The sequence below is a fragment of the Rana temporaria genome, chromosome 4, assembly GCF_905171775.1.
Source record: "Rana temporaria chromosome 4, aRanTem1.1, whole genome shotgun sequence".
Classification (NCBI taxonomy): Eukaryota; Metazoa; Chordata; class Amphibia; order Anura; family Ranidae; genus Rana; species Rana temporaria.
In genome coordinates, this window is record NC_053492.1 from 133907464 (window position 1) to 133931644 (window position 24181).

At 45.6% G+C, this 24181-nt stretch overlaps 1 protein-coding gene across 8 annotated transcripts in view; it reads left to right on the plus strand.

Moving 5' to 3' along the window:
- Nucleotides 1-24181, plus strand: part of LOC120936599 (glutathione hydrolase-like YwrD proenzyme) — a 138440-nt gene that overhangs the window by 27702 nt on the left and 86557 nt on the right. For all 8 annotated transcript variants that reach the window (XM_040349070.1, XM_040349075.1, XM_040349072.1 and 5 more), the window contains 3 exons: nt 11193-11346; nt 15721-15874; nt 18117-18323. In XM_040349070.1, coding sequence (XP_040205004.1) covers nt 11193-11346; nt 15721-15874; nt 18117-18323 — 515 coding nt within the window. The remainder of the gene's footprint in view (nt 1-11192; nt 11347-15720; nt 15875-18116; nt 18324-24181) is intronic.

Genomic DNA, 24181 nt, shown 5'->3' on the forward strand with positions numbered 1-24181 from the left:
ATGCTGCGTACACACGGTAGTTTTTCGGCTTGAAAAAAACGACGTTTTTGAAAACGTCATTTAAATTCATTGTGTGTGGGCTTCACATCGTTTTTCGGCTTCTGAAAAACGACAAAAAAAACATTCGAACATGCTGCATTTTTTAATGTCGTTTTTTAAAATACCGTTTTTCGGGTTGTAAAAAATGATCGTGTGTGGGCTAAAACGACGTTTTAAACCCGCGCATGCCCAGAAGCGAGTCATGAGACGGGAGCGCTCGTTCAGGTAAAACTACCATTCATAATGGAGTAAGCACATTCATCACGCTGTAACAGACAAAAAAGCGTGAATCGTCTTTTACTAACAAGGAATCGGCTAAAAGCAGCCCAAAGGCGATTAGAACTTCCCCTTCAGAGTGCCGTCGTACGTGTTGTACGTCACCGCGCTTTGTTCATCATTTTTTTAAAACGATGGTGTATGGGCAACATCGTTTTTAATGATGGAGTTGGAAAAACTTCGTTTTTTGGACATGCTGAAAAATTACGTTTTTTCATGCCGAAAAACGACCGTGTGTACGCCGCATAATACTTCTCTGCACCACTCCTGCCTGAGTGGGTTTAGTGTACCCGAACAGGCCTCTCTCACTGACCTGGCAACCAGAGTATCACTTGAACATTTGTAGGATAAAGTCTCTGCCACAGACCCTCCTAGGTGAACTTGAGGAAAAGTCTCTGCCACAGACCCTCCTTGGTGAACTTGAACTTGCCTCTGCCACAGGCCCTCTCTGATTTGTAGTTAGAGATAATCCTCCTTAGATGAATTATGCCTGGATCTCCTTCAACTTGTCGCTCAGGTACCGACTGACAGGTGATCAATCCTTCAGTGTCCGGCTACCTTGATCCCCGGTGGTTTGTCGAGGCCCTTTTGGATCGCCAGCCTCTCAATGGCGCTCCTCAGACGGACTCCAACTTGTTTCTATTAAAGTTATTGGTAAACCTAGATCGCTTCTCCCTGTCAGCTTGCAGGAGTCCGGCAGGTTGTAATTACTTGCAGGCACTTGCAACTGCGGTGATGAGTATGATTGATGGATGTTTTACCATAGTGCATTTCACAGCATATTCAAACTGCTGCACCATACACTTACAGTCCTTATGCCTGAGCCGTGAGTCTGCGCTGCCATGGGCTTCTCCGCTAGCTTAATCTCCTTTTGGAGATTTAACTCTAATTGAAGTAATTTCAATTAGTGGGCGCTTCTCAGGTATAAAGACTTTAGGTGCATCACTTGTCTCCAGATTTTTTTTAGGAGAATAAAAAGTTTAAGCAGGATCACGCTATGTGCTATGTTCCTTTCTCTTTTTATGGTTAAATCCTGTGCAAACCAGTGAAGCTGTTTGGAGATCGCGGCTGAGTTTGGAGACACGCTGATTGATTGCATCTTTGGGGTAAGAGGACACTCAAGAGGGAGTTCCATTTTACACACACCCCCTCCAACTTTATGAGCACTATTGTGAGATGTCTTATTTCCCATATGCTGCATCCTAGGCATCAGCGGACTTTGTGTCAATAGGATCCATTCAGCTATTTCATTTAAAATCGACATTCACAGAAAGAAATTTTGTTTCCAAGGACATTATATTAATTTGCTCTAATCATTTTAATTGTATGTTTGCATTGAATTTTTTGGTTAGTTTTTATGTCCAGCGCTGCCTGGTGAATTTTGACTTGTTTTCTGAGATTTTTTCTTAGTAGTCCATTTTTTCACCCAGCTATTGATATTTGATTGGTCCGTGTACCAAATTTAATGGTAGCAGCTGTAGCCACTTGAATGTGGTTTATTTGGAATTTGGCTTTTGTCTTCATTTCTATATTAGTTAAATTTCATGAGCGCTTGTATTGTGTTCCTGGGTGGGCGGTCAACTTGAACGCAACTATCTTATATTATTATAGAGAATAGATTCGACATTATTACTAGTCAGTCATACAACATTAGAATTCTTGTAGGCGGAATATTCGAACGGAAATGTATGATTCGACGTAAAGATTCGACGTTCCGTCGAATATTCTTTTGACCATTCAACAGAAACCAAGTATTATTGGATTTTCGGACGAAAGCTATTCCCCAACGAAAAACGAAATAAATCAAAACGATTTTCGGAAGTAACTAAATAAATTTATTTTCCAAATGAAAACGAAAAAACGAAACGAAATATTCCAGTCTGCACATGTCTAGTCACACACCGGGTCCCCGTCGCTGTTCACATGCTCCGGGCCAACATGGTCCCAGAACCAGGAACACCACCGCCGTGATGTGGTCACCTTTAAAGGTGGGTGCCACACCCAAAGAAAAAGACCCAGAACCAATGGCGTCTGCCCCATAAATACCCCTCCCCAGCATGCACAGCGAGGTCAAACCCTCCTGATTGGCTGCTGGGAAAGAGCACCCAAACCTTGACTCCACTGCTGCCACCTCCAGCATCGGGGGTTGAAAGAACACCCCAGCACAACAGAATAAACCCACAGCACAGCCAAGCTGAGACAGAGACCCTGTTTAACACATAACAATTTGGATCAGAGTTTAACTACACTCTGATCTCCCTCTAAATTTAGATAGCACCGGTACCTAAAGTAACCAGGTGCTACACTTGCAATGACTAGAGTGAATCCAGGTGGGCTTTCCTTCCAACTTGAAAGCGGAACCAGTTGTCAAAAGCACCAAATGTGGTCCGTCAATTTTTGGTTCTAGCGGCTTTCTGATGTGTCGCTTGACCACCACCCAGTCACCTGGTTGGATTCTATGAACACCTAAAACAGAATCTGGGTCAGGGATTGAGTGGTAAAAATCTTCATGTAATTTATTCAATGTTCTTTGCAAAATCTGAACATATTCTAACAGACTAAGTAAAAAGGCTGCAACTGGGGAAAATATAGCCCTGTTTTGGGTGGCCCTCCAATTAAAATCTTATAGGGGGACAGCCCATGTGGTTGTTTAGGGGCAGTTCGTACAGAATATAGGGCTAATGGCAAAGCTTCCACCCATCCTTTTCCTGTATCTGCTTTCATTTTTGCACATCTTTTCTTATCATAATTCCATTAAGTTTCTCAACTTTGTGGATGATAAGGTATATGGAAAGCTTACTGTATGTGAAGGGCTTCCATTTCCTTTTTCATTACTTCCCCAGTAAAATATGTTCCTCCTATCACTCTCAATAGTTTCAGGAACTCCATATCTACAAACTATTTCATTCAAAATCTCCTTTGGTGTTTTTTACATTTGCTTTAGCTTCTGGCCAGGGCTCAGGCCAACCTGAAAACATGTCAATGCACACTAGAACATACTCATAGGTGCCTATTCTGGGCATCTGAATGTAGTCTATTTGAATTCCTTGAAAAGGGAAATCTGGCTTAGAATACTTTTGGGGAACATGTAGAGGCCTCCCTGCATTGTACAGAGCACAAGTGAGACATGAAGCACAAAATCTGGCTGCAAGTGCACTAAATACAAGTGCTATCCAATAGTAGTCAGTAAATGCCACCATCACGCCCTTGGCAAGATGACTGACGCCATGTGCCAGTTGGGGTAAAACTGATTACAAACTCCTGGGTACACACCACCTGTTAGCGCTCCACAGGCCCTGCTCATTTTGGGTAGCATTACATTTGATCCACCTATCCTTCTCTTCGTCAAAGGCCCGGTTCTGCAACTTAATAAAGTTTCTATATCCCACTACTCTTGATGAAGGGAATCTGTCCCCCCTACCTGAGCGACCCCCCCCCCCTCCTACAGTGGATGTGACTCCAAATGCCATAAGGGCAGCATTCTTTGCAGCTTGGTCCGATAAAGCATTTCCTCTGTCTGTCACATAATTTTCCTTATGTCCTTTTACCTTCAAGATGGCAACTTCTGCTGGTTTCTGAAAGGCCTCAAATAGCCAGTTCCGTGCTTTCCAAATAGGCCCAAGATTGTGAGCTATTCCAAACGCATATCTGCTGTCAGTGTAAACGTTTTCCCTTTGATTCTCTAGGAGTTGACATGCTTTGACTACAGCACACAACTCTGCTTCCTGTGCTGACATCTGGGGTGTCCATGCTTTTTGATGTAAAATAGTGTATGTAGCGGTTACAGCAAACCCTGTGTGTGGCTGACCATCATCCGTGTAAAATCTGGAACCATCTACGAATAGATGTGTGCCACAATCTGATAAAGACTCATCTTTTGCTGGTGTGACAGAGGCCCTTTCTTCCTCCATCAGAGCCATACAATCATGAGTAAAACTCTCAGGCCCCGTACACACGTCCGAGAAACTCGACGAGCAAAACACATCGTTTTGCTCGTCGAGTTCCTTGTGAAGCCGCCGAGGATTTTGGCGAGCCAAGTTTCCCCATTGACTAACGAGGAAATAGAGAACATGTTCTCTATTTGGCTCGACGAGTTCCTCGTCGGCTTCCTCGGCCAAAAGTGTACACACGACCGGGTTTCTCGGCAGAATACAGCTCCGATCGAGTTTCTGGCTGAATTCTGCCGAGAAACTCGGTCGTGTGTACGGGGCCTCAGGTTCTACATCAGTACCATTTGCTGCATCTTCATCCTCATCAGTTATAGGAAGAAGAGTAGCTGGATTTAAAATAACACATCGTATGAATGTTAAATTCGATGGAGCAAAAAGAGCAGACTGGTACTTGTCAAGTCTACTGGCAGACACATGTCTGGTATTAACTTGATTCATGATGTCCTGTACTGCATATGGCACATACAGAGTCAGAGCAGAATCTAGTACAAGCTTAGTTACTTTGTCTAGCAGCAAAATGCAGGCTGCTATGGCTCGCATACAACTGGGGGAGCCTTTGATGACCGGGTCTAATGAGGCTGATGCATACATCACAGGCCTCTGTTTGTCTCCATGTACAGTAGCTGGGTGAGTACACCTGCAGCAAATCCACTGACTTCATGACAATGAGAAGGACTTGGTATAGTCAGGAAGTCCAATGGTGGGAGCTTCAGACAATTTTAATAAGCTCCTTCATTTGTAATTCATTGTCCCATGTGAGTTTGAAAGGGTTTCTAGTGGTAGCCTCAAATAGAGGAGCCATAAGTTCTGATGCATTTGGAAAAAAGTCCCTACAATATCCCACTAACTCCAGGAAGGCACGTAGTTGCCGTACATTTTTGGCTTTTTACATTTTTGTAGAGTTTTAACTCAATCTGGGGTTAGGTGACGGATTCTGTGTGAAATGCAGTGACCCAGGAAGATCACTTTCTCTTGGCAGTATTGTAGCTTATCTTTGCTAACTTTGTTACTGTTATAAATGTAGCACTACCCCTGGAGGAGCTGCTGGTTTGTTTTGGGTGGCATGTTACCTCTGTGACTCCGCCGTCTAGGGTAGTTGATGAGAGCCGTAGTAATGGAATGTCCACACAACAGGTGTCTTTTTCTTGTGCTTTTATTTACCCAACAAGGTAAAACAGTTGAACTTGATGAAGAATAGAGGAATAGCAGAGATGGAGAATACAGATTCAGGTGTAGGTAAAGGAAACCGTCCTGCTTCCAAAGGCAAACTTTACTTTGCCACTCCAGCTGGAATAGGTATAGCGCACCTGGACAGGCCTCTCTTACAAGCCTGGCAGCCAGAATAACACTCGAACTTGGGGTTAAGTCTCTGCCACAGACCCTCCCAATGGTTGCAGAAAATAGTGGTCTGAAGTCCCCTTGACTGGACTTAACACCTGGATCTCCTTCAGGTAGTTTAGATTAGGGTACCGACTGATAGGCGGCTAACATTCAGCATCTCAGAGTCCCCGATGGATGGTCAGGCCCCTATTGGAACACCAGCCTCTCTTGGCACTCCTCAGGCAGACTCTCCACCGAACAGCTTCCTCCAACAGGACGGACAGCCTAGGGCCTCTTTAGGTGGGGACCCAGTCAATTAATGAGTCCCAAGCAGCATGTCAATTGCTCCGGGCCAACGTGGTCCTGAAGCCAGGATCTTTGCGTAGCACGCACACCCCGGCCCAGTAAGGAGATTTGCCGGGGCACCGTGAAATGGCTACCCTGAAGGTGGGCGCCACACGAGGAGAAGGAAAATGGCATCTGCCCCATAAATACCCCTCCCCAGCATGTACAGTGAGGAAAACTCCTCCTGATAGGCTGCTGGGGAAAAGTATCCAGTCCTTGACTCCACTGCTGCCACCTGCCGACCTGGGGTGGAACTGCACCCCAGGAAAAACAGCATGAGCCCACAGCACAGCCGAGCTGGGACAGAAGCTCCAAATTTGAACTAATTAACAATGGTCAAAGTCCCTTAACTCTCTGACCCCCCTCTAAATTTCAATAGCACCGGTTCTGAAAAGTAACCAGGCGCTACATAAAGAAACATGAGAAGGCTTACTGTTTGCTACAAATGTCCTTAATATCAGAACAAACAAGCAAATTGTGTATGTAGTGAAGTAAAACTGTGTTTGGGTGTAAGGGAGACCAGTGGTCCAATACTTGCTTAAACGTAGTATTATTAGTGTAGTATGCAGTGACATGTGCATCACTTACAGCATTGCTGGATTTAAAGGAGTTGTAAAGGAAAACATTGTTTTGCCTAAAATTAATGTCTGCAAGGTAGACAGACAGAATAGTGTAATGATTCTGTTAAAAAACGAGTAAATACCTATTATATTCCTTCATCTATATCACCTCCGGCGTTCTAGTTTCTGTTCTCTCATTCACTTCCTGGTTTGCAGCTCTCGTTCATGTAAGAACTACATTTCCCAGTATGAATTGCGGCACGCCCAGTAATTCACACCTTCTTAAAGTCTCTAACACATAGAGAGCGTCCTGCCGCCCAGATGTAGTTCCCAGGAGGGGGTGAGCATGTCACTGACCACCGCAGTAAAGCCTCCCTTCACGGTGGTGAGTAACAATCAGACAAGCAGGAAGTGAACAGAACAGAGAAGAAATAGAGCAACTTCTGAGCAAAAACGAACAATGAGGAAGTGAAAAGAGGAATGTCTGCAGGTAAAGGATGCTTATTATGAAAAACATTTTTCCCCTTTACAACCCCTTTAAAGACTTCCAGGCTGCTGTGGTATCTCCCCCTCAGTTTGAATGAATGAGTCTTTGGGAGGAGTGGATAAGGCAGCCACACCCCTGGCTCTGCCCACGAACACTGACTGCCTCTGCAGATATTGAAGATCTCTGAGGAACAGCCTAACTTGATTAAATGAGGGGAGTGTTACAGGCAGCCTCCCCGCTTACCTCTGATGCTTCTGCTGACCCGATCAACTTGATAAAGCAGTACATGTTACAAAATAAGCTGCAAGGGAACAGGGGAAGTGCAGGGGTCCCCCATGCAGCTGGGGCCCCTGGGCAGTGCCCAGGCGTGCCCGCTCATTAAGATGCCCTGGATAGGTGTTCTGGTGGAATTGTGCACCTATACTGGGGTATATATAGTTATTATTAGACATACCTCTAGATGAATGTTATAGCCAAGTCCTGTTGCGGGGGCCCCTGAAGTTGATGTAGCATCTTCTTTTGTGTCGGAGATCTGAAGATAAGATCTGCGGTGATGGGGAGATCTTCCAACTGTTGTCCAACGAGCCTGGAATAGAGCTTCTCAAGGCAGGAACTGTGGTATGCACTTTAATTCAGAGTCAGTCCATTTACTTTGTGCTTTAGTCCCTCCCTAATGGTTTCTAATCTGACATGCAACCAGACCTCAAAGCTAATGATCCAGAAGTGCCCATGGGATGCCTAACATGGCTCTGCTGGTTATTGAGCCCTAGCTATACAGTTGAAACACAGACCAAAAGGGACAGGGTTAATTAGAATAACGGGTCACTTACCAATATACTAGAAGGTTCCCATTTCACATACAGTAGCACAGACCTATCTGGCACTGTGCATATGAAATAAACAAAGAAAGGGAAAAAGTCTGTCCAAGATATATACTTAGCAGCTACAGTTAAAGTGATATTAAAGTCTTGTTTTTTTTTTTGTTTAAAAGCAACAAACATGTTATACTTACCTGTTCTGTGAGAGTGCTAGTTCACATCAGATGCAGTTCCGTGTGCATTTTTCTGCACTAAAAATGCGTGCACAGGGGCAGATCCACAAAGATCTGCACCGGCGCAGCGTATCTGAGATACGCTACGCCGCCGTAGCTTACTTGGCTTTGGTTTAAATCCTCAACGAATTTGCGCCGTAAGTTACGGCGGCGTAGTGTATCTCTTGCGGCGTAAGGGCGCGGAATTCAAATGCGGCGGGTAGGGGGCGTGTTTCATTTAAATGAAGCGCGTCCCCGCGCTGAACGAACTGCGCATGCGCCGCCCCTAAAACTTCCCGCCGTGCATTGCGCTAAATGACGTCGCAAGAACGTCATTGGTTTTGACGTGAACGTAAATGGCGTCCAGCCCCATTCACAGACGACTTACGCAAACGACGTAAAAAAAATTAAATTAGACGCGGGAACGACGGCCATACTTAACATTGAGTACGCCACCATATAGCAGCTTTAACTATACGCCTGAAAAAGCCGAACGGAAACGACGTAAAAGAATGTGACGGCCGCTCGTACATTCGTGGATCGTCGGAAATAGCTAATTTGCATACTCGACGTGGAATACGACGGAAGCGCCACCCAGCGGCCGCCGGAAAATTGCATCTTAGATCCGACGGCGTACTAAGGCGTACGCCTGGCGGATCTAACACAGATGCTGTCGTATCTTGTTTGGTGGATACCAAAACAAAGATACGACGCGCAAAATTTGAAATTACGCGGCGTATCATCAGATACGCCGGCGTAATTTCTTTGAGGATCTGCCCCACAGTGTTTTCCATGTATTCCAATGGCTCTAGTTCACACCAGTGCAGTCAGTTCCAGTCAGTTTCCGGTGCAGAAAAAAAGTAGAGCATGCTAAAAAAAAATTCTGCACAGAACTGTACTGGAACCAGTGTTTCAGCCAGTAAAAAAACAGGCACTTTTTCTCCTGCCAGTAAATGCCAGTGAAGGGAAATGGTTGCCAGTAAAAAATATGGCTGTGACTACTACAGTGCGTTTGGGTGGCGCCGGTGGGGGGGCAGGTCTATCGAAAGTGGTGCCGAAACGCGTTCATGTCATGTCATGGTGCATTGTACTTGTTTGTAGTCTAAGGCCCAGATTCACAACCGAGATACGCCGTTGTATCTCTACGTTGCGCCGTCGTATCTATGCGACTGATTCTTAGAATCGGTTACGCATAGATATCCATTAGATCCGACAGGCGTAAGTCTCTTACACCGTCAGATCTAAACTGCATTTTTTTTTGACCGCTAGGTGGCGCATCCGTCGAATTCCACGTCGAGTATGCAAATTAGCTAGAATTTCCGCACGTACGCGCGGCCGACGCAGTAAAGTTACGACGTTTACGTTAGGCTTATCCCGGCGTAAAGTTGCCCCTGCTATATGAGGCACAGCCAATGTTAAGTATGGCCGTCGTTCCCGAAATTTTAAAAAAGTTAAGTCGTTTGCGTAAGTCGTCCGTGAATAGGGCTGGACGTCATTTACGTTCACGTCGAAACCAATCACGTCCTTGCAACGTCATTTGGAGCAATGCACACTGGGATATTTTACGGACGTCGCATGCGCAGTTCGTTCGGCATGGGGACGCGCTTGATTTAAATGATACATGCCCCCTACCCGCCAAATTTGAATTCCGCCGGGTGATTTACGATACGCCGCCGTGTAAGTTGTAAGTTGCGGAGGCGTAACGTAAATCAGATACGTTACGCCTGCACAATTTTGGGCGGCTGTACGTGAATCTGCCCCTAAATACCCACGTTTTTGCTTAAAGCTATAATTTTTTTACTTTTGGAATTGCCAGTAAGTACTTGGCAGTGCCAGTAAATTTTGGATGTTGTGTCAGTAAATTTCAATCTGGTAGGTTGGCAACACTGACTGGAACATATCAAATTGTATCAAAAACACACTGGAACTGCGTGTGGTGTGAATTGTAAGCGAAAACTGATCTGGAACATATCCGGAGTGCATTTTTGTGGTGTGAACTGGCCATAAAAATGCACATTGTTTTCCATGTATTCCAATGTTTCGAGTTCACACCAGAGCAGTCAGTTTCTGGTCAGTTTGTGCACCCAACACTGACCGGTAACTGACTGAATTGGTGTGAACTAGAGCCATTGGAATACATGATAAACACTGTGCATGCAGTTTTAGTGCAGAAAAAAAGCGCACAAAACTGCATCTGGTGTGAACCAACTGGCCCTAATGGTTTTGCACAGAGCAGCTCCAATTCTCCTCTTCTCTGGCCCCTCCCTCCCACCAAGTACCCCCACAACAAGTGGCTTTCTATAGGGGCACCTAAGCTGAGCCGCTGCTCTGTGTGTACATTCAGACATGGAGCTGTGGCTCAGCCCCACCCCCTCTCTCTTCTCATAGGCTCACTGACTTTGATAGCAGTGACTGTCTCAGCCAATTATGAGGGAGAGTCCTGCATAGCCAATGCTTGCGTGCAACATGGCTTGATCGAGATGGGGCTCAGGTAATTATTAGGGAGGCTGCTGCCCACAGAATGTTGTTTATCTCAATGCATTTTATGCCTTTAGAACCGCTTTAAACTATGAGATCATAGGAATACTTGCACAATAGTCCATTCTGGCTTGGGGTTTAGCAGCATGGGCAGGACATGTGGCTGAGACTCTTTCTCTCTCTAATTCTTCCTTCTGGGGTTTCAAAGCCAACAACACAGGGAAAGGATGTGCATACGTAATATATTTACAGTACAGGCATTTACAGTCATTTACAATTTCAGACAGTAGAGGGCAGCAGATCCCTCGCACTCAGGAGGCGGCAGGATGACCTCCTAAACACCTGAAAGGTGGTGCTTAGCCGAGCTCTGAAAAGAAAACCACAGCAGGTTGATTTTTCAGAGCATTGGCTAGCGTGAACTTAGCCTAAAAGTATATTTATCCAGCACTATCACACACCTAATAGATCTATTTTTCTAATGACCATAGTATTTGAACACCGATATAATGAGCACATTGGTTTATCTGTATTTACATTAAAAGGTCAGAGCATGACTAAAATAGATATACTAACTGTGGCCTTTTGTTTGCTAAATTCAGATGTAAGCTATATATCATTACTATTTTTTCCGTGACATCCTTTATGATCAGTGTTATTTTTAATGAGTTTAGTATGATTTCATCACATTCTTTTCTATTTGATTGTAGATATTCTGAAGAAAGGCGGCAATGCAGCTGATGCAGCGGTGGCGGTAGCTGCTGCCCTTAATGTCACTGAACCCTCAAGCACTGGTATTGGCGGTGATTGTTTCTGTTTGTTTTACAGAGCAGAAAACAAAAAGGTCTATGGCCTTAATGGAAGGTAGTGCTATATTTTTCCCTTGTCTCTATGCAGGCTGTCTTGCGTTGTGCAAATGTAAAAGTAAAACGTCACTTATTCCCAGAGCTTTTTTTCTCAGAAAATAGGTGCAGGAACTCAACCACGACCCTGTTCAGATTTCACAAACAGTAGAAGGGTCTTAAAGGGGCATTAAATACCAGAATTGCATTACATACAGAGTGTAGAGTTCAGGGGGGTTACACACAGAGTGCAGAGCTGTCACTTGTAAACACAGAAACCAGACTTCTGTGTTTACAAGTGATTGTGGTGAGCGGGCACCAAAGGGTCTGAGCCAGAGGTGGTGGAACTGATTTCCCCCAAGTTCCCCCTGGAAAAAAAGCCCTGCTTATTCCAATGTGACAGTGACGTGTCAAGGAACAACTTTGACAAACATTGGCATCTGATATATTTGTTTCAAACAATATGGTTTCCAAAAGTGATCAGTTCAGGTCTTACATGGGAGCTTCTGTAGTAGGCCTCTAAATCAGTTTTCTTTGGTCTGACAAGCCCATACATTTGAAAGCAAAACGCATAGCTTTGCTACCTCCTCTCCTTAATCATATAGAATGTACACCGGTGCTCAGGCAGTCAGCCGCTGAGAGCCCTGTAGAGACAGGGGGCCATATTCTGAGTAAGGATACGATGGAGTATCTCAGGATACTCCATCGTATCTCTCTTTTTTGGCCCGTGTATCAATGCGACTGATTGTTAGAATCATTTTCGCATAGATACGCTGAAGATCCGCCATGTGTAAGTCACTTACACTGTCGGATCTTAAATGTAATTACTCCGCCCGCCGCTAGATGGCGTTTACGTTCAGGTCTCATTTGTTTATGCAAATGAGCCTGATACGCCGATTCCCGAACGAATTCGCGTCGCGTAACCGTCGCTAACGTCGTTTGCGTAAGCGTAAACTTACCCCTGCTATATGAGGGATAAGTTTACGCAAGGCCCACGTAGGCCATGTTAAGTATGGCGTCGGGTCCGCGTTGTGTTTTTCCGCTGGCTACGTCGTTTCCCTAAGTCGTTCTTGAATACGACTTTACGTCAATGACGCACAAGTCGGCGTCATTGACATTTTACGCCGAGAACTGGAGCATGCGCACTGGGCTATTTTAAGCCCGGCGCATGCGCAGTTCGTTAGAATCGGGGGCGCGCTTAATTTAAATAGAAGCCGTCCCCTTGGAGATACGCGTGGATACGCCGGGCCATTTACACTCCGCCGCCCCAAACTACGGAGCAAGTGTTTGGGGAATACAGCACTTGCTCCTGTAGGTTGGGGCAGCGGAGTGTAAATGGCTTACGCGCCGCCCGTGGGAAATCTAGGAGAATATGGCCCTAAATCTTGAAAAAGTGCTGGCACTTCGATAAAATCCCCAAGCAGATACCGTAGGGAAAATTAATTAATTGATCCCCTGCAGATTTTGTAAGTTTGCCCACTTATGATAAAAATGATAGACCCTTCATTTCTTTGTAAGTGTATTTTAAATGATAGAGACAGATTATCAAACAAAAATCCAGAAAAAACACATGATGCAAAGGTTAGAAATCGAGTTGCAGTTCAGTGAGTAAAATAAGTATTTGATGGTCAAGTAAAACAGGACTTGGTGGAGAAACCCTTGTTGGCAAGCACAGAGGTAAGGTGTTTCTTGTAGTTAGTGACCAGGTTTGCACACATCTCAGGAGGGATTTTGGTCCACTCTCCTTCACAGATCTTCTCTAAATCCTTAAAGCTGAATTCCACCCAAAACTGGAAGCTCCACTTATCTATCTCCCCCCCTCCCCTTCTGGTGCCACATTTGGCAGGTACCTGTTTTTGACAGCTATCTGTCCCCACTTTCGAAAGATCTTGGCTACACCACTCCATGACCTTTAACTACTTGCCAACCAGCCGCCGCACTTATACGGCGGCAGGTCGGCTCCCCTGCGTGAGGTCACGTAGATCTACGTCACCTCGCGAATCAGCCACTAGGGGCGCGTGCTCTCCTGGTCCTGTCAGGGGGGAAATTACCTATCGTCTGTTCATACAATGTAAGAACAGCGATTTGTCATTTCCCCATGTCAGTCCCACCCCCCTTTAGTTGGAACACACCCAGGGAACATGATTAACCCCTTCCTCGCCCCCTAGTGTTAACCCCTTCACTGCCGCCGGTGGCATTTTTATAGTAATCAATGCATTTTTATAGCACTGATCGCTATAAAAATGCCAATGGTCCCAAAAATGTGTCAAAAGTGTCTGAAGTGTCCGCCATAATGTCGCAGTACCGATAAAAATCGCTGATCACCGCCATTACTAGTAAAACAATATATATTAATAAAAATGCCATAAAACTATCCCCTATTTTGTAAACACTATAACTGCTCCTCTGACAGGGGGGGTTTGTGCTGATCGATTATCAGCACAGCCACCCGAGGATGCCCACACTGGACCACCAGGGATGCCACTAGACCACCAGGGATGCCCACCACAGGTATGCAGCCCTAGACCACCAGGGATGACAATCACAAAAAATGCATGCCAATCAGTGCCCACAATGGGCATCACTGATTGGCAGGCATTATTGTTTGGCACTGATTGGCATCCATTAGTACAACACATACATTAGTACGTTAGTGCCACCTGTCAGTGCCTATCCGTGCCCATCCGTGCCGCCTATCCGTGCCGCCCATCCATGCCGCCTATCTGTGCCCATCCATGCCGCCTATCTGTGCCCATCCGTGCCGCCTATCTGTGCCCATCCGTGCCGCCTATTCGTGCCCATCCGTGCCGCCTATTCGTGCCCATCCATGCCACCTATCCGTGCCCATCCGTGTCGCCTATCCGTGCCCATCCATGCCGCCTATCCGTGCCCATCAGTGCCGCATATTAGTGCCCATCATCAGTGCCCATCAATGCCACCACATCAGTGCCACCTCATCGGTGCCCATCAGTGCTGCCTTATCAGTGCCCGTCAGTGGAGTACCATCAGTGCCCACCCGTGAAGGAGAAAACTTACTTATTTACAATGTTTTATAACTGAAACAAAAAAAAACATATTTTCAGAATTTTTAGTCATTTTTTTTATTTTTTTTGCAGAAAATAAAAATCCAAGAGGTGATCAAATGCCACCAAAAAAAAGCTCTATTTGTGGAAACAAAATGATAAAAATGTAGTTTGGGTACAGTGTAGCATGACCGCGCAATTGTCATTCAAAGTGCAACAGCGCTGAAAGCTGAAAATTGGTCTGGGCGGGAAGGTGTATAAGTGCCCTGTATGGAAGTGGTTAAAGCGGGAGTTCACCCATTTATTTATTTTTTTACTTTTCCCCCTTAGATTCCTGCTCGTTTTGTCTAGGGGAATCGGCTAGTTGTTTTAAAACATGAGCAGTACTTACCCGTTTTCGAGATGCATCTTCTCCGTCGCTTCCGGGTATGGGTCTTCGGGACTGGGCGTTCCTTCTTGATTGACAGTCTTCCGAGAGGCTTCCGACGGTCGCATCCATCGCGTCACTAGTAGCCGAAAGAAGCCGAACGTCGGTGCGGCTCTATACTGCGCCTGCGCACCGACGGTCGGCTTCTTTCGGAAAATCGTGACGCGATGGATGCGACCGTTGGAAGCCTCTCGGAAGACTGTCAATCAAAATAGGAACGCCCAGTCCCGCAGCCCATACCCGGAAGCGGCGGAGAAGATGCATCTCGTAAACGGTAAGTACGGATCATATTTTAAAACAACTAGCCGATTCCCCTAGACAAAACGAGCATCCATCTAGGGGGAAATAGTGTCATGTGCGGGTGAACCTCCGCTTTAAAGTGTATATATTCCAAATAAATTGCGTTTGAAAAACTGCTTCGCAAATACCGTGGGACATAAATTGCAACAACAACCATTTTATTCTCATATATATATATATATATATATATATATATATATATATATATATATATATATATATAATATATACACATATAATATATACACATATAATATATACACATACATGTAGGAGAGAAATGTCAGAATTGGCCTGGGCTGGAAGTGGTAAGATGACTTCACTTTTTGCCCACTGTACTAGCTGCAGCACTGATAAATGGAGGGATCATTGCTGAAGTGCTTCTCCATACTTAAATTTATCTTTATCTTTTGGTTGCTTTCTTGCTGTATATACCAGCACGACCAAGAACGATGCAAGGTATTTTAATACATACCTATTACACATGATACACCATAAAGTAATATTAGAACAGGTATTGAGTGTTTTTGACCACCGTTAATGTCAAGCGTTTGTCCAGGTAAAATGTTTTATCTGTTCCCGAGTGTATCAGAGCTATATTATTCGTCAGTTTGTTAACTTGCTAATTCTGTTTACTTTTGTGCAGTGGCAGATGTCCAAAGGCATTGAGTCTGCAAGTACTGAAACAGCAAGGTTTTGATGAGGAAAACCCTGTCCCGCCTACACACGTTCACAATGTCACAGTGCCAGGTGCTGCGGCTGCCTGGGCTGATACTGTTGACCTCTTTGGCAGCAAGAAGGTAATATGCTACATTCCATGTAGAACTGAAGTGTTCACAACAACTCTGGCTTATCATAGGGCTTGTAAAAACAGAAGGTGCAATCAGCGCAAAAATAAATAAATTATCATAGGGCTTAGTTCCAAAAGAAAATTTGTAATATTGTGCAGCATGATTTACTACAGTGTGGGCTGCCTATAAAAGTTAAATGATGATTAAGTGTGCAGGTTCTAGGTTGGCATGTTTAGGGGAGCGCTCTACAGCCTCAGAGGCAGTTGGGTAGAGTGCTCCCTAAACATGCCAACCTAGAAAGGGTTACTTTTCCTAGTAAGAAAAAATTACAGGTTCTCTTGCTAAGCAATCCCCCTACCGCCATGCTCGCCCATCTTTCCATTCCTCCATTGAAGTTAACAGGAATACTCACTGGGGCAGATTCAGATAGAGATACGCCGTCGTATCTGTGAGACCCGACGGTCGGATCTGTGAGATCCCACCATCGGAGCTATGCGACTGATTCATAAGAATCAGTTCCGCATAGATCTCCCTTGGATCCGACTGGTGTAAGTGACTTACACCAGTCGAATCTTAGGCTGTAATCTCCCGCCGGCCGCTAGGTGTCGTCGCGATTTTTTACCCGTCGCATATGCAAATGAGGAAAACCGCCGATTCACGTCCGTACGCCCGCCCGTCGCTCGTTTTCTACGTCGTTTGCGTTCGGGTTTTTCCGGCGGATAGCTACCCCTGCTTCTATGAGGGGTAGCTAATGTTAAGTATGGCCGACGTTCCCGCGCCGATTTTTAAATTTTCTACGTCGTTTGCGTACCGCGATCGGGAATACCGATGGCCGCAAACGACGTACCCACCGCAAACAATGACGTCGTAGCGACGTCATTTGGAGCATGCGCACTGGGCTTTTTCGCCCCGGCGCATGCGCAGTTAAATCGGCGCGGGAACGCGCCTGATTTAAATTGTACACTCCCCCTAGCCGCGGAATTTGCATTCCGCCGGGGGGAGTTAGGATCCGACGGTGCAGTTTGCGAGGTAAGTGCTTTATGAATCATGCACTTGCCTCGCTAAATTGCACCGGCGGATCGTAAACCAGGTAGATCTAGCGGATCTAAAGATCCGCAGATCTATATGAATCTGCCCCACTGAATCTAGGTATGGGAGAGCTGGTGATTTTCTTCTCTTCCTCCCACGATGCTCAAGTACTCAAGGCTGGGTGGGCCAATTGCCAGGCCAGGCTTGACACTGTCACATAATAGAGTAGAGAGTGTCATTAAATGTATGTAGGCTCCGACCCTGTCCGGCATTTAGATTACACAGATTTTCCTCAGACGTATAGTTGCCTAAGGGGAAGGGTGAGAAAAATGGAATATCTATAGACTGCCATATGTAAGCAGAATAAATTATGGACATATGCAGTAATAAATAGTTATATAAACATGTGGGCCCGGATTCAGAAACAATTTACGACGGCGTATCTCCAGATACGCCGTCGTAAGTCTGACTCCGGGCCGTCGTATCTTGGCGTCCTGATTCAAAGAATCAGATACGACAGAATTTGTCTAAGATACGACTGACGTAAGTCTCTTACGCCGTTGTATCTTAGGTGCATATTTACGCTGGCTGCTAGGGGCGCTTCCGTAGATTTACACGTAGAATATGCAAATGAGCTAGATACGCCGATCCACGAACGTACTTGCGCCCGGCGCATTGATATACGTCGTTTACGTAAGGCGTATGACTGGCGTAAAGTTACCCCTGCTATATGAGGCGCAGGCAATGTTAAGTATGGACGTCGGAACAGCGTTGAATTTTCCGTCGTTTACGTAAGTCGTACGCGAATAGGGCTGTGCGTAAGTTACGTTCACGTCGAAAGCATTGAGTATTTGCGACGTGATTTTGAGCATGCGCACTGGGATACGTCCACGGGCGGCGCATGCGCCGTTCGTTCGGCCGTCATTTGCATGGGGTCACGGTTCATTATAATAAAACACGCCCACTGCCAACCTACTTTGAATTACGCGGGCTTACGCCGGCCCATATACGCTACGCCACCGTAACTTAGGGCGCAAGTTGTTTCTGAATGTGGTACTCGCCACTCTAAATTACGGCGGCGTAGCATATATGAGATGCGCTACGCCCGCATAAAGTTACACCATTCTTTCTGAATCCGGGCCCTGGTCCGTCTGTACAAGCAATGTTGTTGCCCCAAATATTTGTAAAGTTAAGTGTCACTCACATTATGTACTCTCTATAGCTGACCCTGGCAGAGATCTTACAGCCAGCCATTGAACTAGCAGAGTCTGGCTTTCCAGTGTCTGAAGTTTCTGCTTTGCAATGGAATGCCGCAGCCAACAAGCTCCAGGCTGAAAACAACAAGTATGGTACAGAACTGCTGATTGATGGACAAGCTCCAGACCATGGGCAACTCTTCAGAAACCCCTCACTGGCAAACTCATTCAAGGTATTTTTCTTTCTGTCAGTGAGAGACCTATGGCAATATATGCAGTGTCTGCAGTAAAACTCTCATCACATTCTGTTAAGGTAGATCTAAACCCACTTATTTGTATGAGCTTTAAAGTGACTAAAGGTTCAAGTGTTTTTTTTATTTTTAAATAACAAACATGTCATACTTGTCTCCACTGTGCAGTTTGTTTTGCACAGAGTGACCCGATCCTCCTCTTCTGGGGTCCCATGGGGGCTCTCGCAGCTCCTCCCCGCAATAGGTAACCTGGGAAGCTCTCTCCCGAGGGGGTTACCTTGTGGGCACGCTCCTGAGTCATACATTTGGCGTCCATAGATGCCTAATCCCCACCGTGGCCCAGTCATTGGATTTAATTTACAGCAGTGCAGCCATTGGCTCCCGCTGCTGTCAATCAATCTATTCAATAAAGAGCCCAGAAGCCGTGGAAAGAGCGACATGGGATCGCGCCCATGGAAATTCAGGGCTCAGGTGAGTAAAATGGGGGGGATGCATTAAGGTAAAAAAAAAAAACACGAAGTTTACAACCCCTTAAAGTGGAGTTCCACCCATTTTTTTATGTTTGTCTGTGCTGCATGCCCTAATCTCATAGTGTTCAGAATGGACAATTTTTATTTATTTTGTTGCTTGTAAATTCCTTTATTTTGTAGTCCTTCATTACTTCCTCCTCCTTATTAGCCTAGGCTATTAAGTCACACAGGTATTCGCAAGGGTTTCTGGGACAGGCATCATGTATCCCAGTAGTCCTTGCAAATGGCCTATTTGCATAGAGAAGGGGCAGCAACTTCCTCTGACACTTCCGTTGCTATGGAAACCTGACTGAAACCTATTACATCGCTTGTGCAGCACTGAGCATGTGCTCAGGAAGTCATACAGTCTGGCTTCATGATGCCCACACTTAAGATGGCCACGGTCTATTTCTAGATTATAAACTCACTAAATGCTCTAACAAAACGGACCTTAGTTTACAGACTAACTTTACTAGACTACATTAAGCTTGTGTATTACAGGGGTATTTATATTTAAAAAGTGAAATTGTGGGTGGAACTCCCCTTTAACATATTAATATCATTTCAAAAGTTGTATTTAAATTTGCAGATTTGTAAAAAAAATACCTGGGGGTCCTGCAGGTTTTTGTTTAGACACTTCCTGTTATAGGGTGACATTTGTCTCCCAATTGTGCTCCTATATTCCCCATCACATGTGCCCCGGTGGCCACAGGAAGCCAGTCCTGAGCAATGATGTGCAGATAACAATGGAGCATTTGAGTGCAAATACACAAGCAATTGGTACGTGACACCAGGGTGGATTTGATTTAAATCACAATTTAAATCTCTAGTAAAAAGGCTTGATTTAAATCAACGTGATTTAAATCATAATTTTTAAAGAACAACTGTCATTTCTGACCTGCTGTTGACTCATTTACTTTATTGGAATGACTGGTGATGCAGCAGTGACACAACAAGGTGAGGGACGTGGCGGCAGCAGGTGAGTAGATGTGCGCTAACAGGCGCTGCCATGATGGATCTGAAAAGACAGGTGCTCTTTAAATGTAAGGACTCATTCTTACTGGTAGTCGGGGTTGCCAACCGTCAGTAAATTTACAAACCGGTTGTAAAATCCGTAATTTTTGCATCTGTCCATAAATGTCTATTACGGACATACAGATTACATATCCATAATGGACATGTATGGACAGATGCAAAAATTACGGATTTTACAAACTGTTTGTACATTTACTGAAAGTTGGCAACCCTGCTAGTAGTTACAGTGAAATTGTGTGAATGCATCAATGCAGCTTGCAGAGCTTGGATTCATTGAATGTAAATATTGCAGAATATAAAGCCTCATGCCACAGAACTAAGCTCCATTTCCTTCTGAATAAACGTAGGGCCAGATTCACAAAGCAGATGCGCCGACTTAACTCGAGATGCACGGCGTAATTGAAATTTGCGCCGCGCGTATCTTTGCGCCTGATGCTCAAAACGAGATACGCCTGAAATCCAGGTTTTTCCGTCCTACCTAAAATAATTACACCGGCGCTTCCTTGCGCGCAAAATACGCTAGACACGCCGCTGTTTTGATAGGCAAAGATGCAAATGAGGGAGATAAGGCGACCCACAAAATTAAGTGTGTGCGGCGTAGATTACGCCCTGTGCGCTTCTGTTAGTTTCATGGTGTAAAATTACACTTTATAAAAGCAGCCCTAACTTTACACCAGCCGTGTAAATGTCAGCTAAAGCAACACCATTAAGGAAGAGCTGAGCACACACACTTGCAGGACAACAATCTGTATGCCAACATGCCAGGGGCATCCATGCGCATAGCTATACTAGTGACTTTAGTAACCGAGGGTACCCCCTCTTCTGAGGGAACAGCAGTCAGGAGACGCCTCGCAGAATGCATCTTTGCACAGTAAGCACACACATTAATTATGTCACAATGAGAATGCATGAATGCACACCCACTGTGGTCCCTAGCACAGACACATCACATGCACATCTAATTGGATTAGATCCAAGTACCCCCCCAATGGTACTTGGGAGCAGTAACGCCACGCCACGGCTCCAATTATGTCACTGTGCATTCATACACCATTCACATGGACCTGGGATCACTTCTCACTGGTCCTGGGGATCCCTACTCCACCAAAACTGAGGGTGACGCCCTTATTTAATCAGGAATGCCACCCCCACATTCACACATCATTCACACACATTAAACAAATCATAAGTACAGTATCAAAAAAATCAAATAAAAAAAAAATCAAAAGTACCCCCAAAAATTAACGGCGGCGGCCCACGGCCACCCAGAGGAGCCTCCTGGGGGGGGGGGGGTGAGCAGGGGAAGGAGGATCCTCTTGGGGGGGGGGGGGGTGAGCAGGGGAAGGAGGAGCCTCCCCTGGTGACTGTCCTTCTGCTGGCCTGCCCTCCAAGGCCACTGCTATCCTGGTCAGACAGATTGTGAGGGCAGCCGTATTGGCCTGGACAGCCTGGGTCAGGGCACTCACCTCCTGGGCCACGCCTGTTGTGGCGGTCTGCAGGTCACACAAGCATGTGATGACCGCCAAGGAGTTTGTGGCCACATCAGTGATTGACTCCTTAATTGAACCCAGGCTGTCCTCCATCTGGCTCAGAGTCTGTTTGATCTGAGCCAGATTGCGGGTCTGCCGGGCATTGTCCCTCTGCAGACTGGCCGGCAGACGCTCGGCCACCCCCCTGGTCTCATGGGTCGCCATCCTGCCTGCAGCTGAGTCTTGTGGCCTGGGAGGAGGGGAGAGAGAGACCCTTGTGGGTTGAGGCCTGTTGGGGGAGGAGTGGGAGGGGCTACCCCTGATGGTGGCCTGACTGCTGCCAGCCTCATGGGTAGCCTCAGGGGTAAACAAATCCGAGGCCAAAAGGATTTGCCTGGCAATGTCCATATCTTCATCCTCAGCCTCCACCCCCTCATCCTCCTCCCCCTCAACCTCCCCATGAGGGGAGGTGTGGCCACTCCCCTCCCCTGGGGACTCCTGCCCTTCTTGGGACTCTTCTGCAGCCTGTTGTCCAGGGGATGGTGCAGCCTGGCCTGATGACCCAGCAACCTCCTGGCCTGATGGCCCAGCAATCTCCTGGCCATCTGTGGAGGACACAAAACATTCACAGGTTGGAGGATCCACACACTTGGCACATCTTCCCTTCCCCCACCCACACATGCTAATCACCAGATAGAAAATCCCAAAACTTACCTGTCCTCACAGGAGAATCAGATTGATAGCCAGGCAGGCCCACCACCTGCTGTGGGTGGAAACACCGGGCCACTGCCCATTCCTCCTCACTCAGCCTGATGGGGCAGGGTGCGCCTCCTCCAGTGCCCCTGGCATGTGCATTGATCTTGGCCATCTTCTCACGGACCAGGCTCTTAAGATCGTTGATCTTCTTTTGTATTCCACGGGGGTCCTCGTCTCCCCCCCCGCCGCATTGATCTGATCCGTAATTTTCTGGATGATCTCCTTTCTCTTGGCCGGGGAGGTGTTCCGGCTCTCAGGGCCATGTAAATAACGCCCATATTGGGCGATGCCCCTAGCAAGAATCTGCTTCTCTATGCTTGAAAAATTCAGCTTCCTGCGCTTCGGTGCCATAACACCCACCACTCAGCACCAACAAAAAACAAACACAACAAACAAACACAAATACTCACACAACAAACAAATAAAAATACACACACAACAAACAAACACAAAAATCAAACCACACAAGCAGACAGCTACTACAAATTCAAAAACAAACTCCAAAAAAACAAACAGAAAAAAAATCAGAAAAAAAACAATCAGCAAAAAACAAACACGGAAAAAACAAACAGAAAATACACTCAGAACAAACACACAACTACTACTCTACTACTCCTCCAAAACTTTTATCTAACACTCAACTCACCAACACACACCAACAGGCGACAGAGCAGAAGCAACTTGCTCTAGGAAAGGGCTAACACAGGGATGTACTTTTGCAAGGGAAGTGTGTTTGTCTGGGGCTATTTATACACAGGGCGATTCTCAAACTAAGTGCGCTTGGCCTTTTACCTATCTCACTGATTGCGCCGAGCCAAGTTCTGAGCATGCCCAGTGAGGTGCAGATTCGTGCGCGCATGCGCAGTACAGCCGGACCTTCATTTGCATGGGGTCACGGCTCATTACAATGGAGCACGCCCACTTCCTTCCCACTTGCAATAACCCCGCCTTACGCCTCGAGATTTAAGTTACGCTTGCGCAATTTGGGGCGCAAATGCGCTGTGGATACGGCACTTACGACACAAAATTAAGGCGCCGTAACTTAAATGACATACGTTTTGAGTAACTTAATTGGCGCCGCTGTTTGTGAATCTGGCCCAAAATTATTAACAACTTCCATACCGGGCCTATTTTAGCACTTCTCTCCTACATGCAAAAATCATATTTTTTTTGCTAGAAAATTACTCAGAACCCCCAAACACTATATGTTTTTTTAGCAGACACCCTAGGGAATAAAATTGCGGGCATTGCAACTTTTTATCTCGCACGGTATTTGCGCAATGATTTTTCAAACGCTTTTTTTTTGGGGGGAAAAAATGGTTTCATGAATTAAAAAATAACAAAACAGTAAAGTTACCCATTTTTTTTGTATAATGTGAAATATGAAGTTACGTTGAGTAAGTAGATACCTAACATGTCACACTTTAAAACTGCGCACACTCATGGAATGGCACCAAACTTCAGTACTTAAAAAAGACCATAGGCGTTGCTTAATTTTTTTTTGACAGGTTACCAGTTTAGAGTTACATATGTGGGCGGGACTTGCGTGTGTGTTCGCTTTTTAGTGCGAGCTACTGGGGATAGGGGCGTTTAAAAAAAAATGTTTATATATATATTTTTTTTTTACTTAATTTATTTAAATTTTTACACTTTTTTTTACATTTTTTTTTTATTTGATCACTTTTATTCCTATTACAAGGAATGTAAACATCCCTTATAATAGGAATGGTTAGTGACAGGTACTCTTTATGGAGAGATGCGGGGTCAATAAGACCCCACATCTCTCCTCCAGGCTGGAAAGCATGAGATTGTGATTTTTTTTACGGATCTCATGCTTTCAGCCGCAATTGCGGTTTTGTTTACATTCCGGTACCCTGGCGTGACGTCATAACATCGCGCCCGTGCCTCCGACGATCATAGAGATGACTGGTGACCATCTGGTCACCAGTCATCTCTATGCCTCCCATCTGGCGCCGGCAGATCGTTTCTCTGGGTCTCGTATAACCCCTGCGTGGGAAATCCTGTGTGTGAACTGTTATTTGATTTCCTTTTAATAAAAATGGGCTGTCAT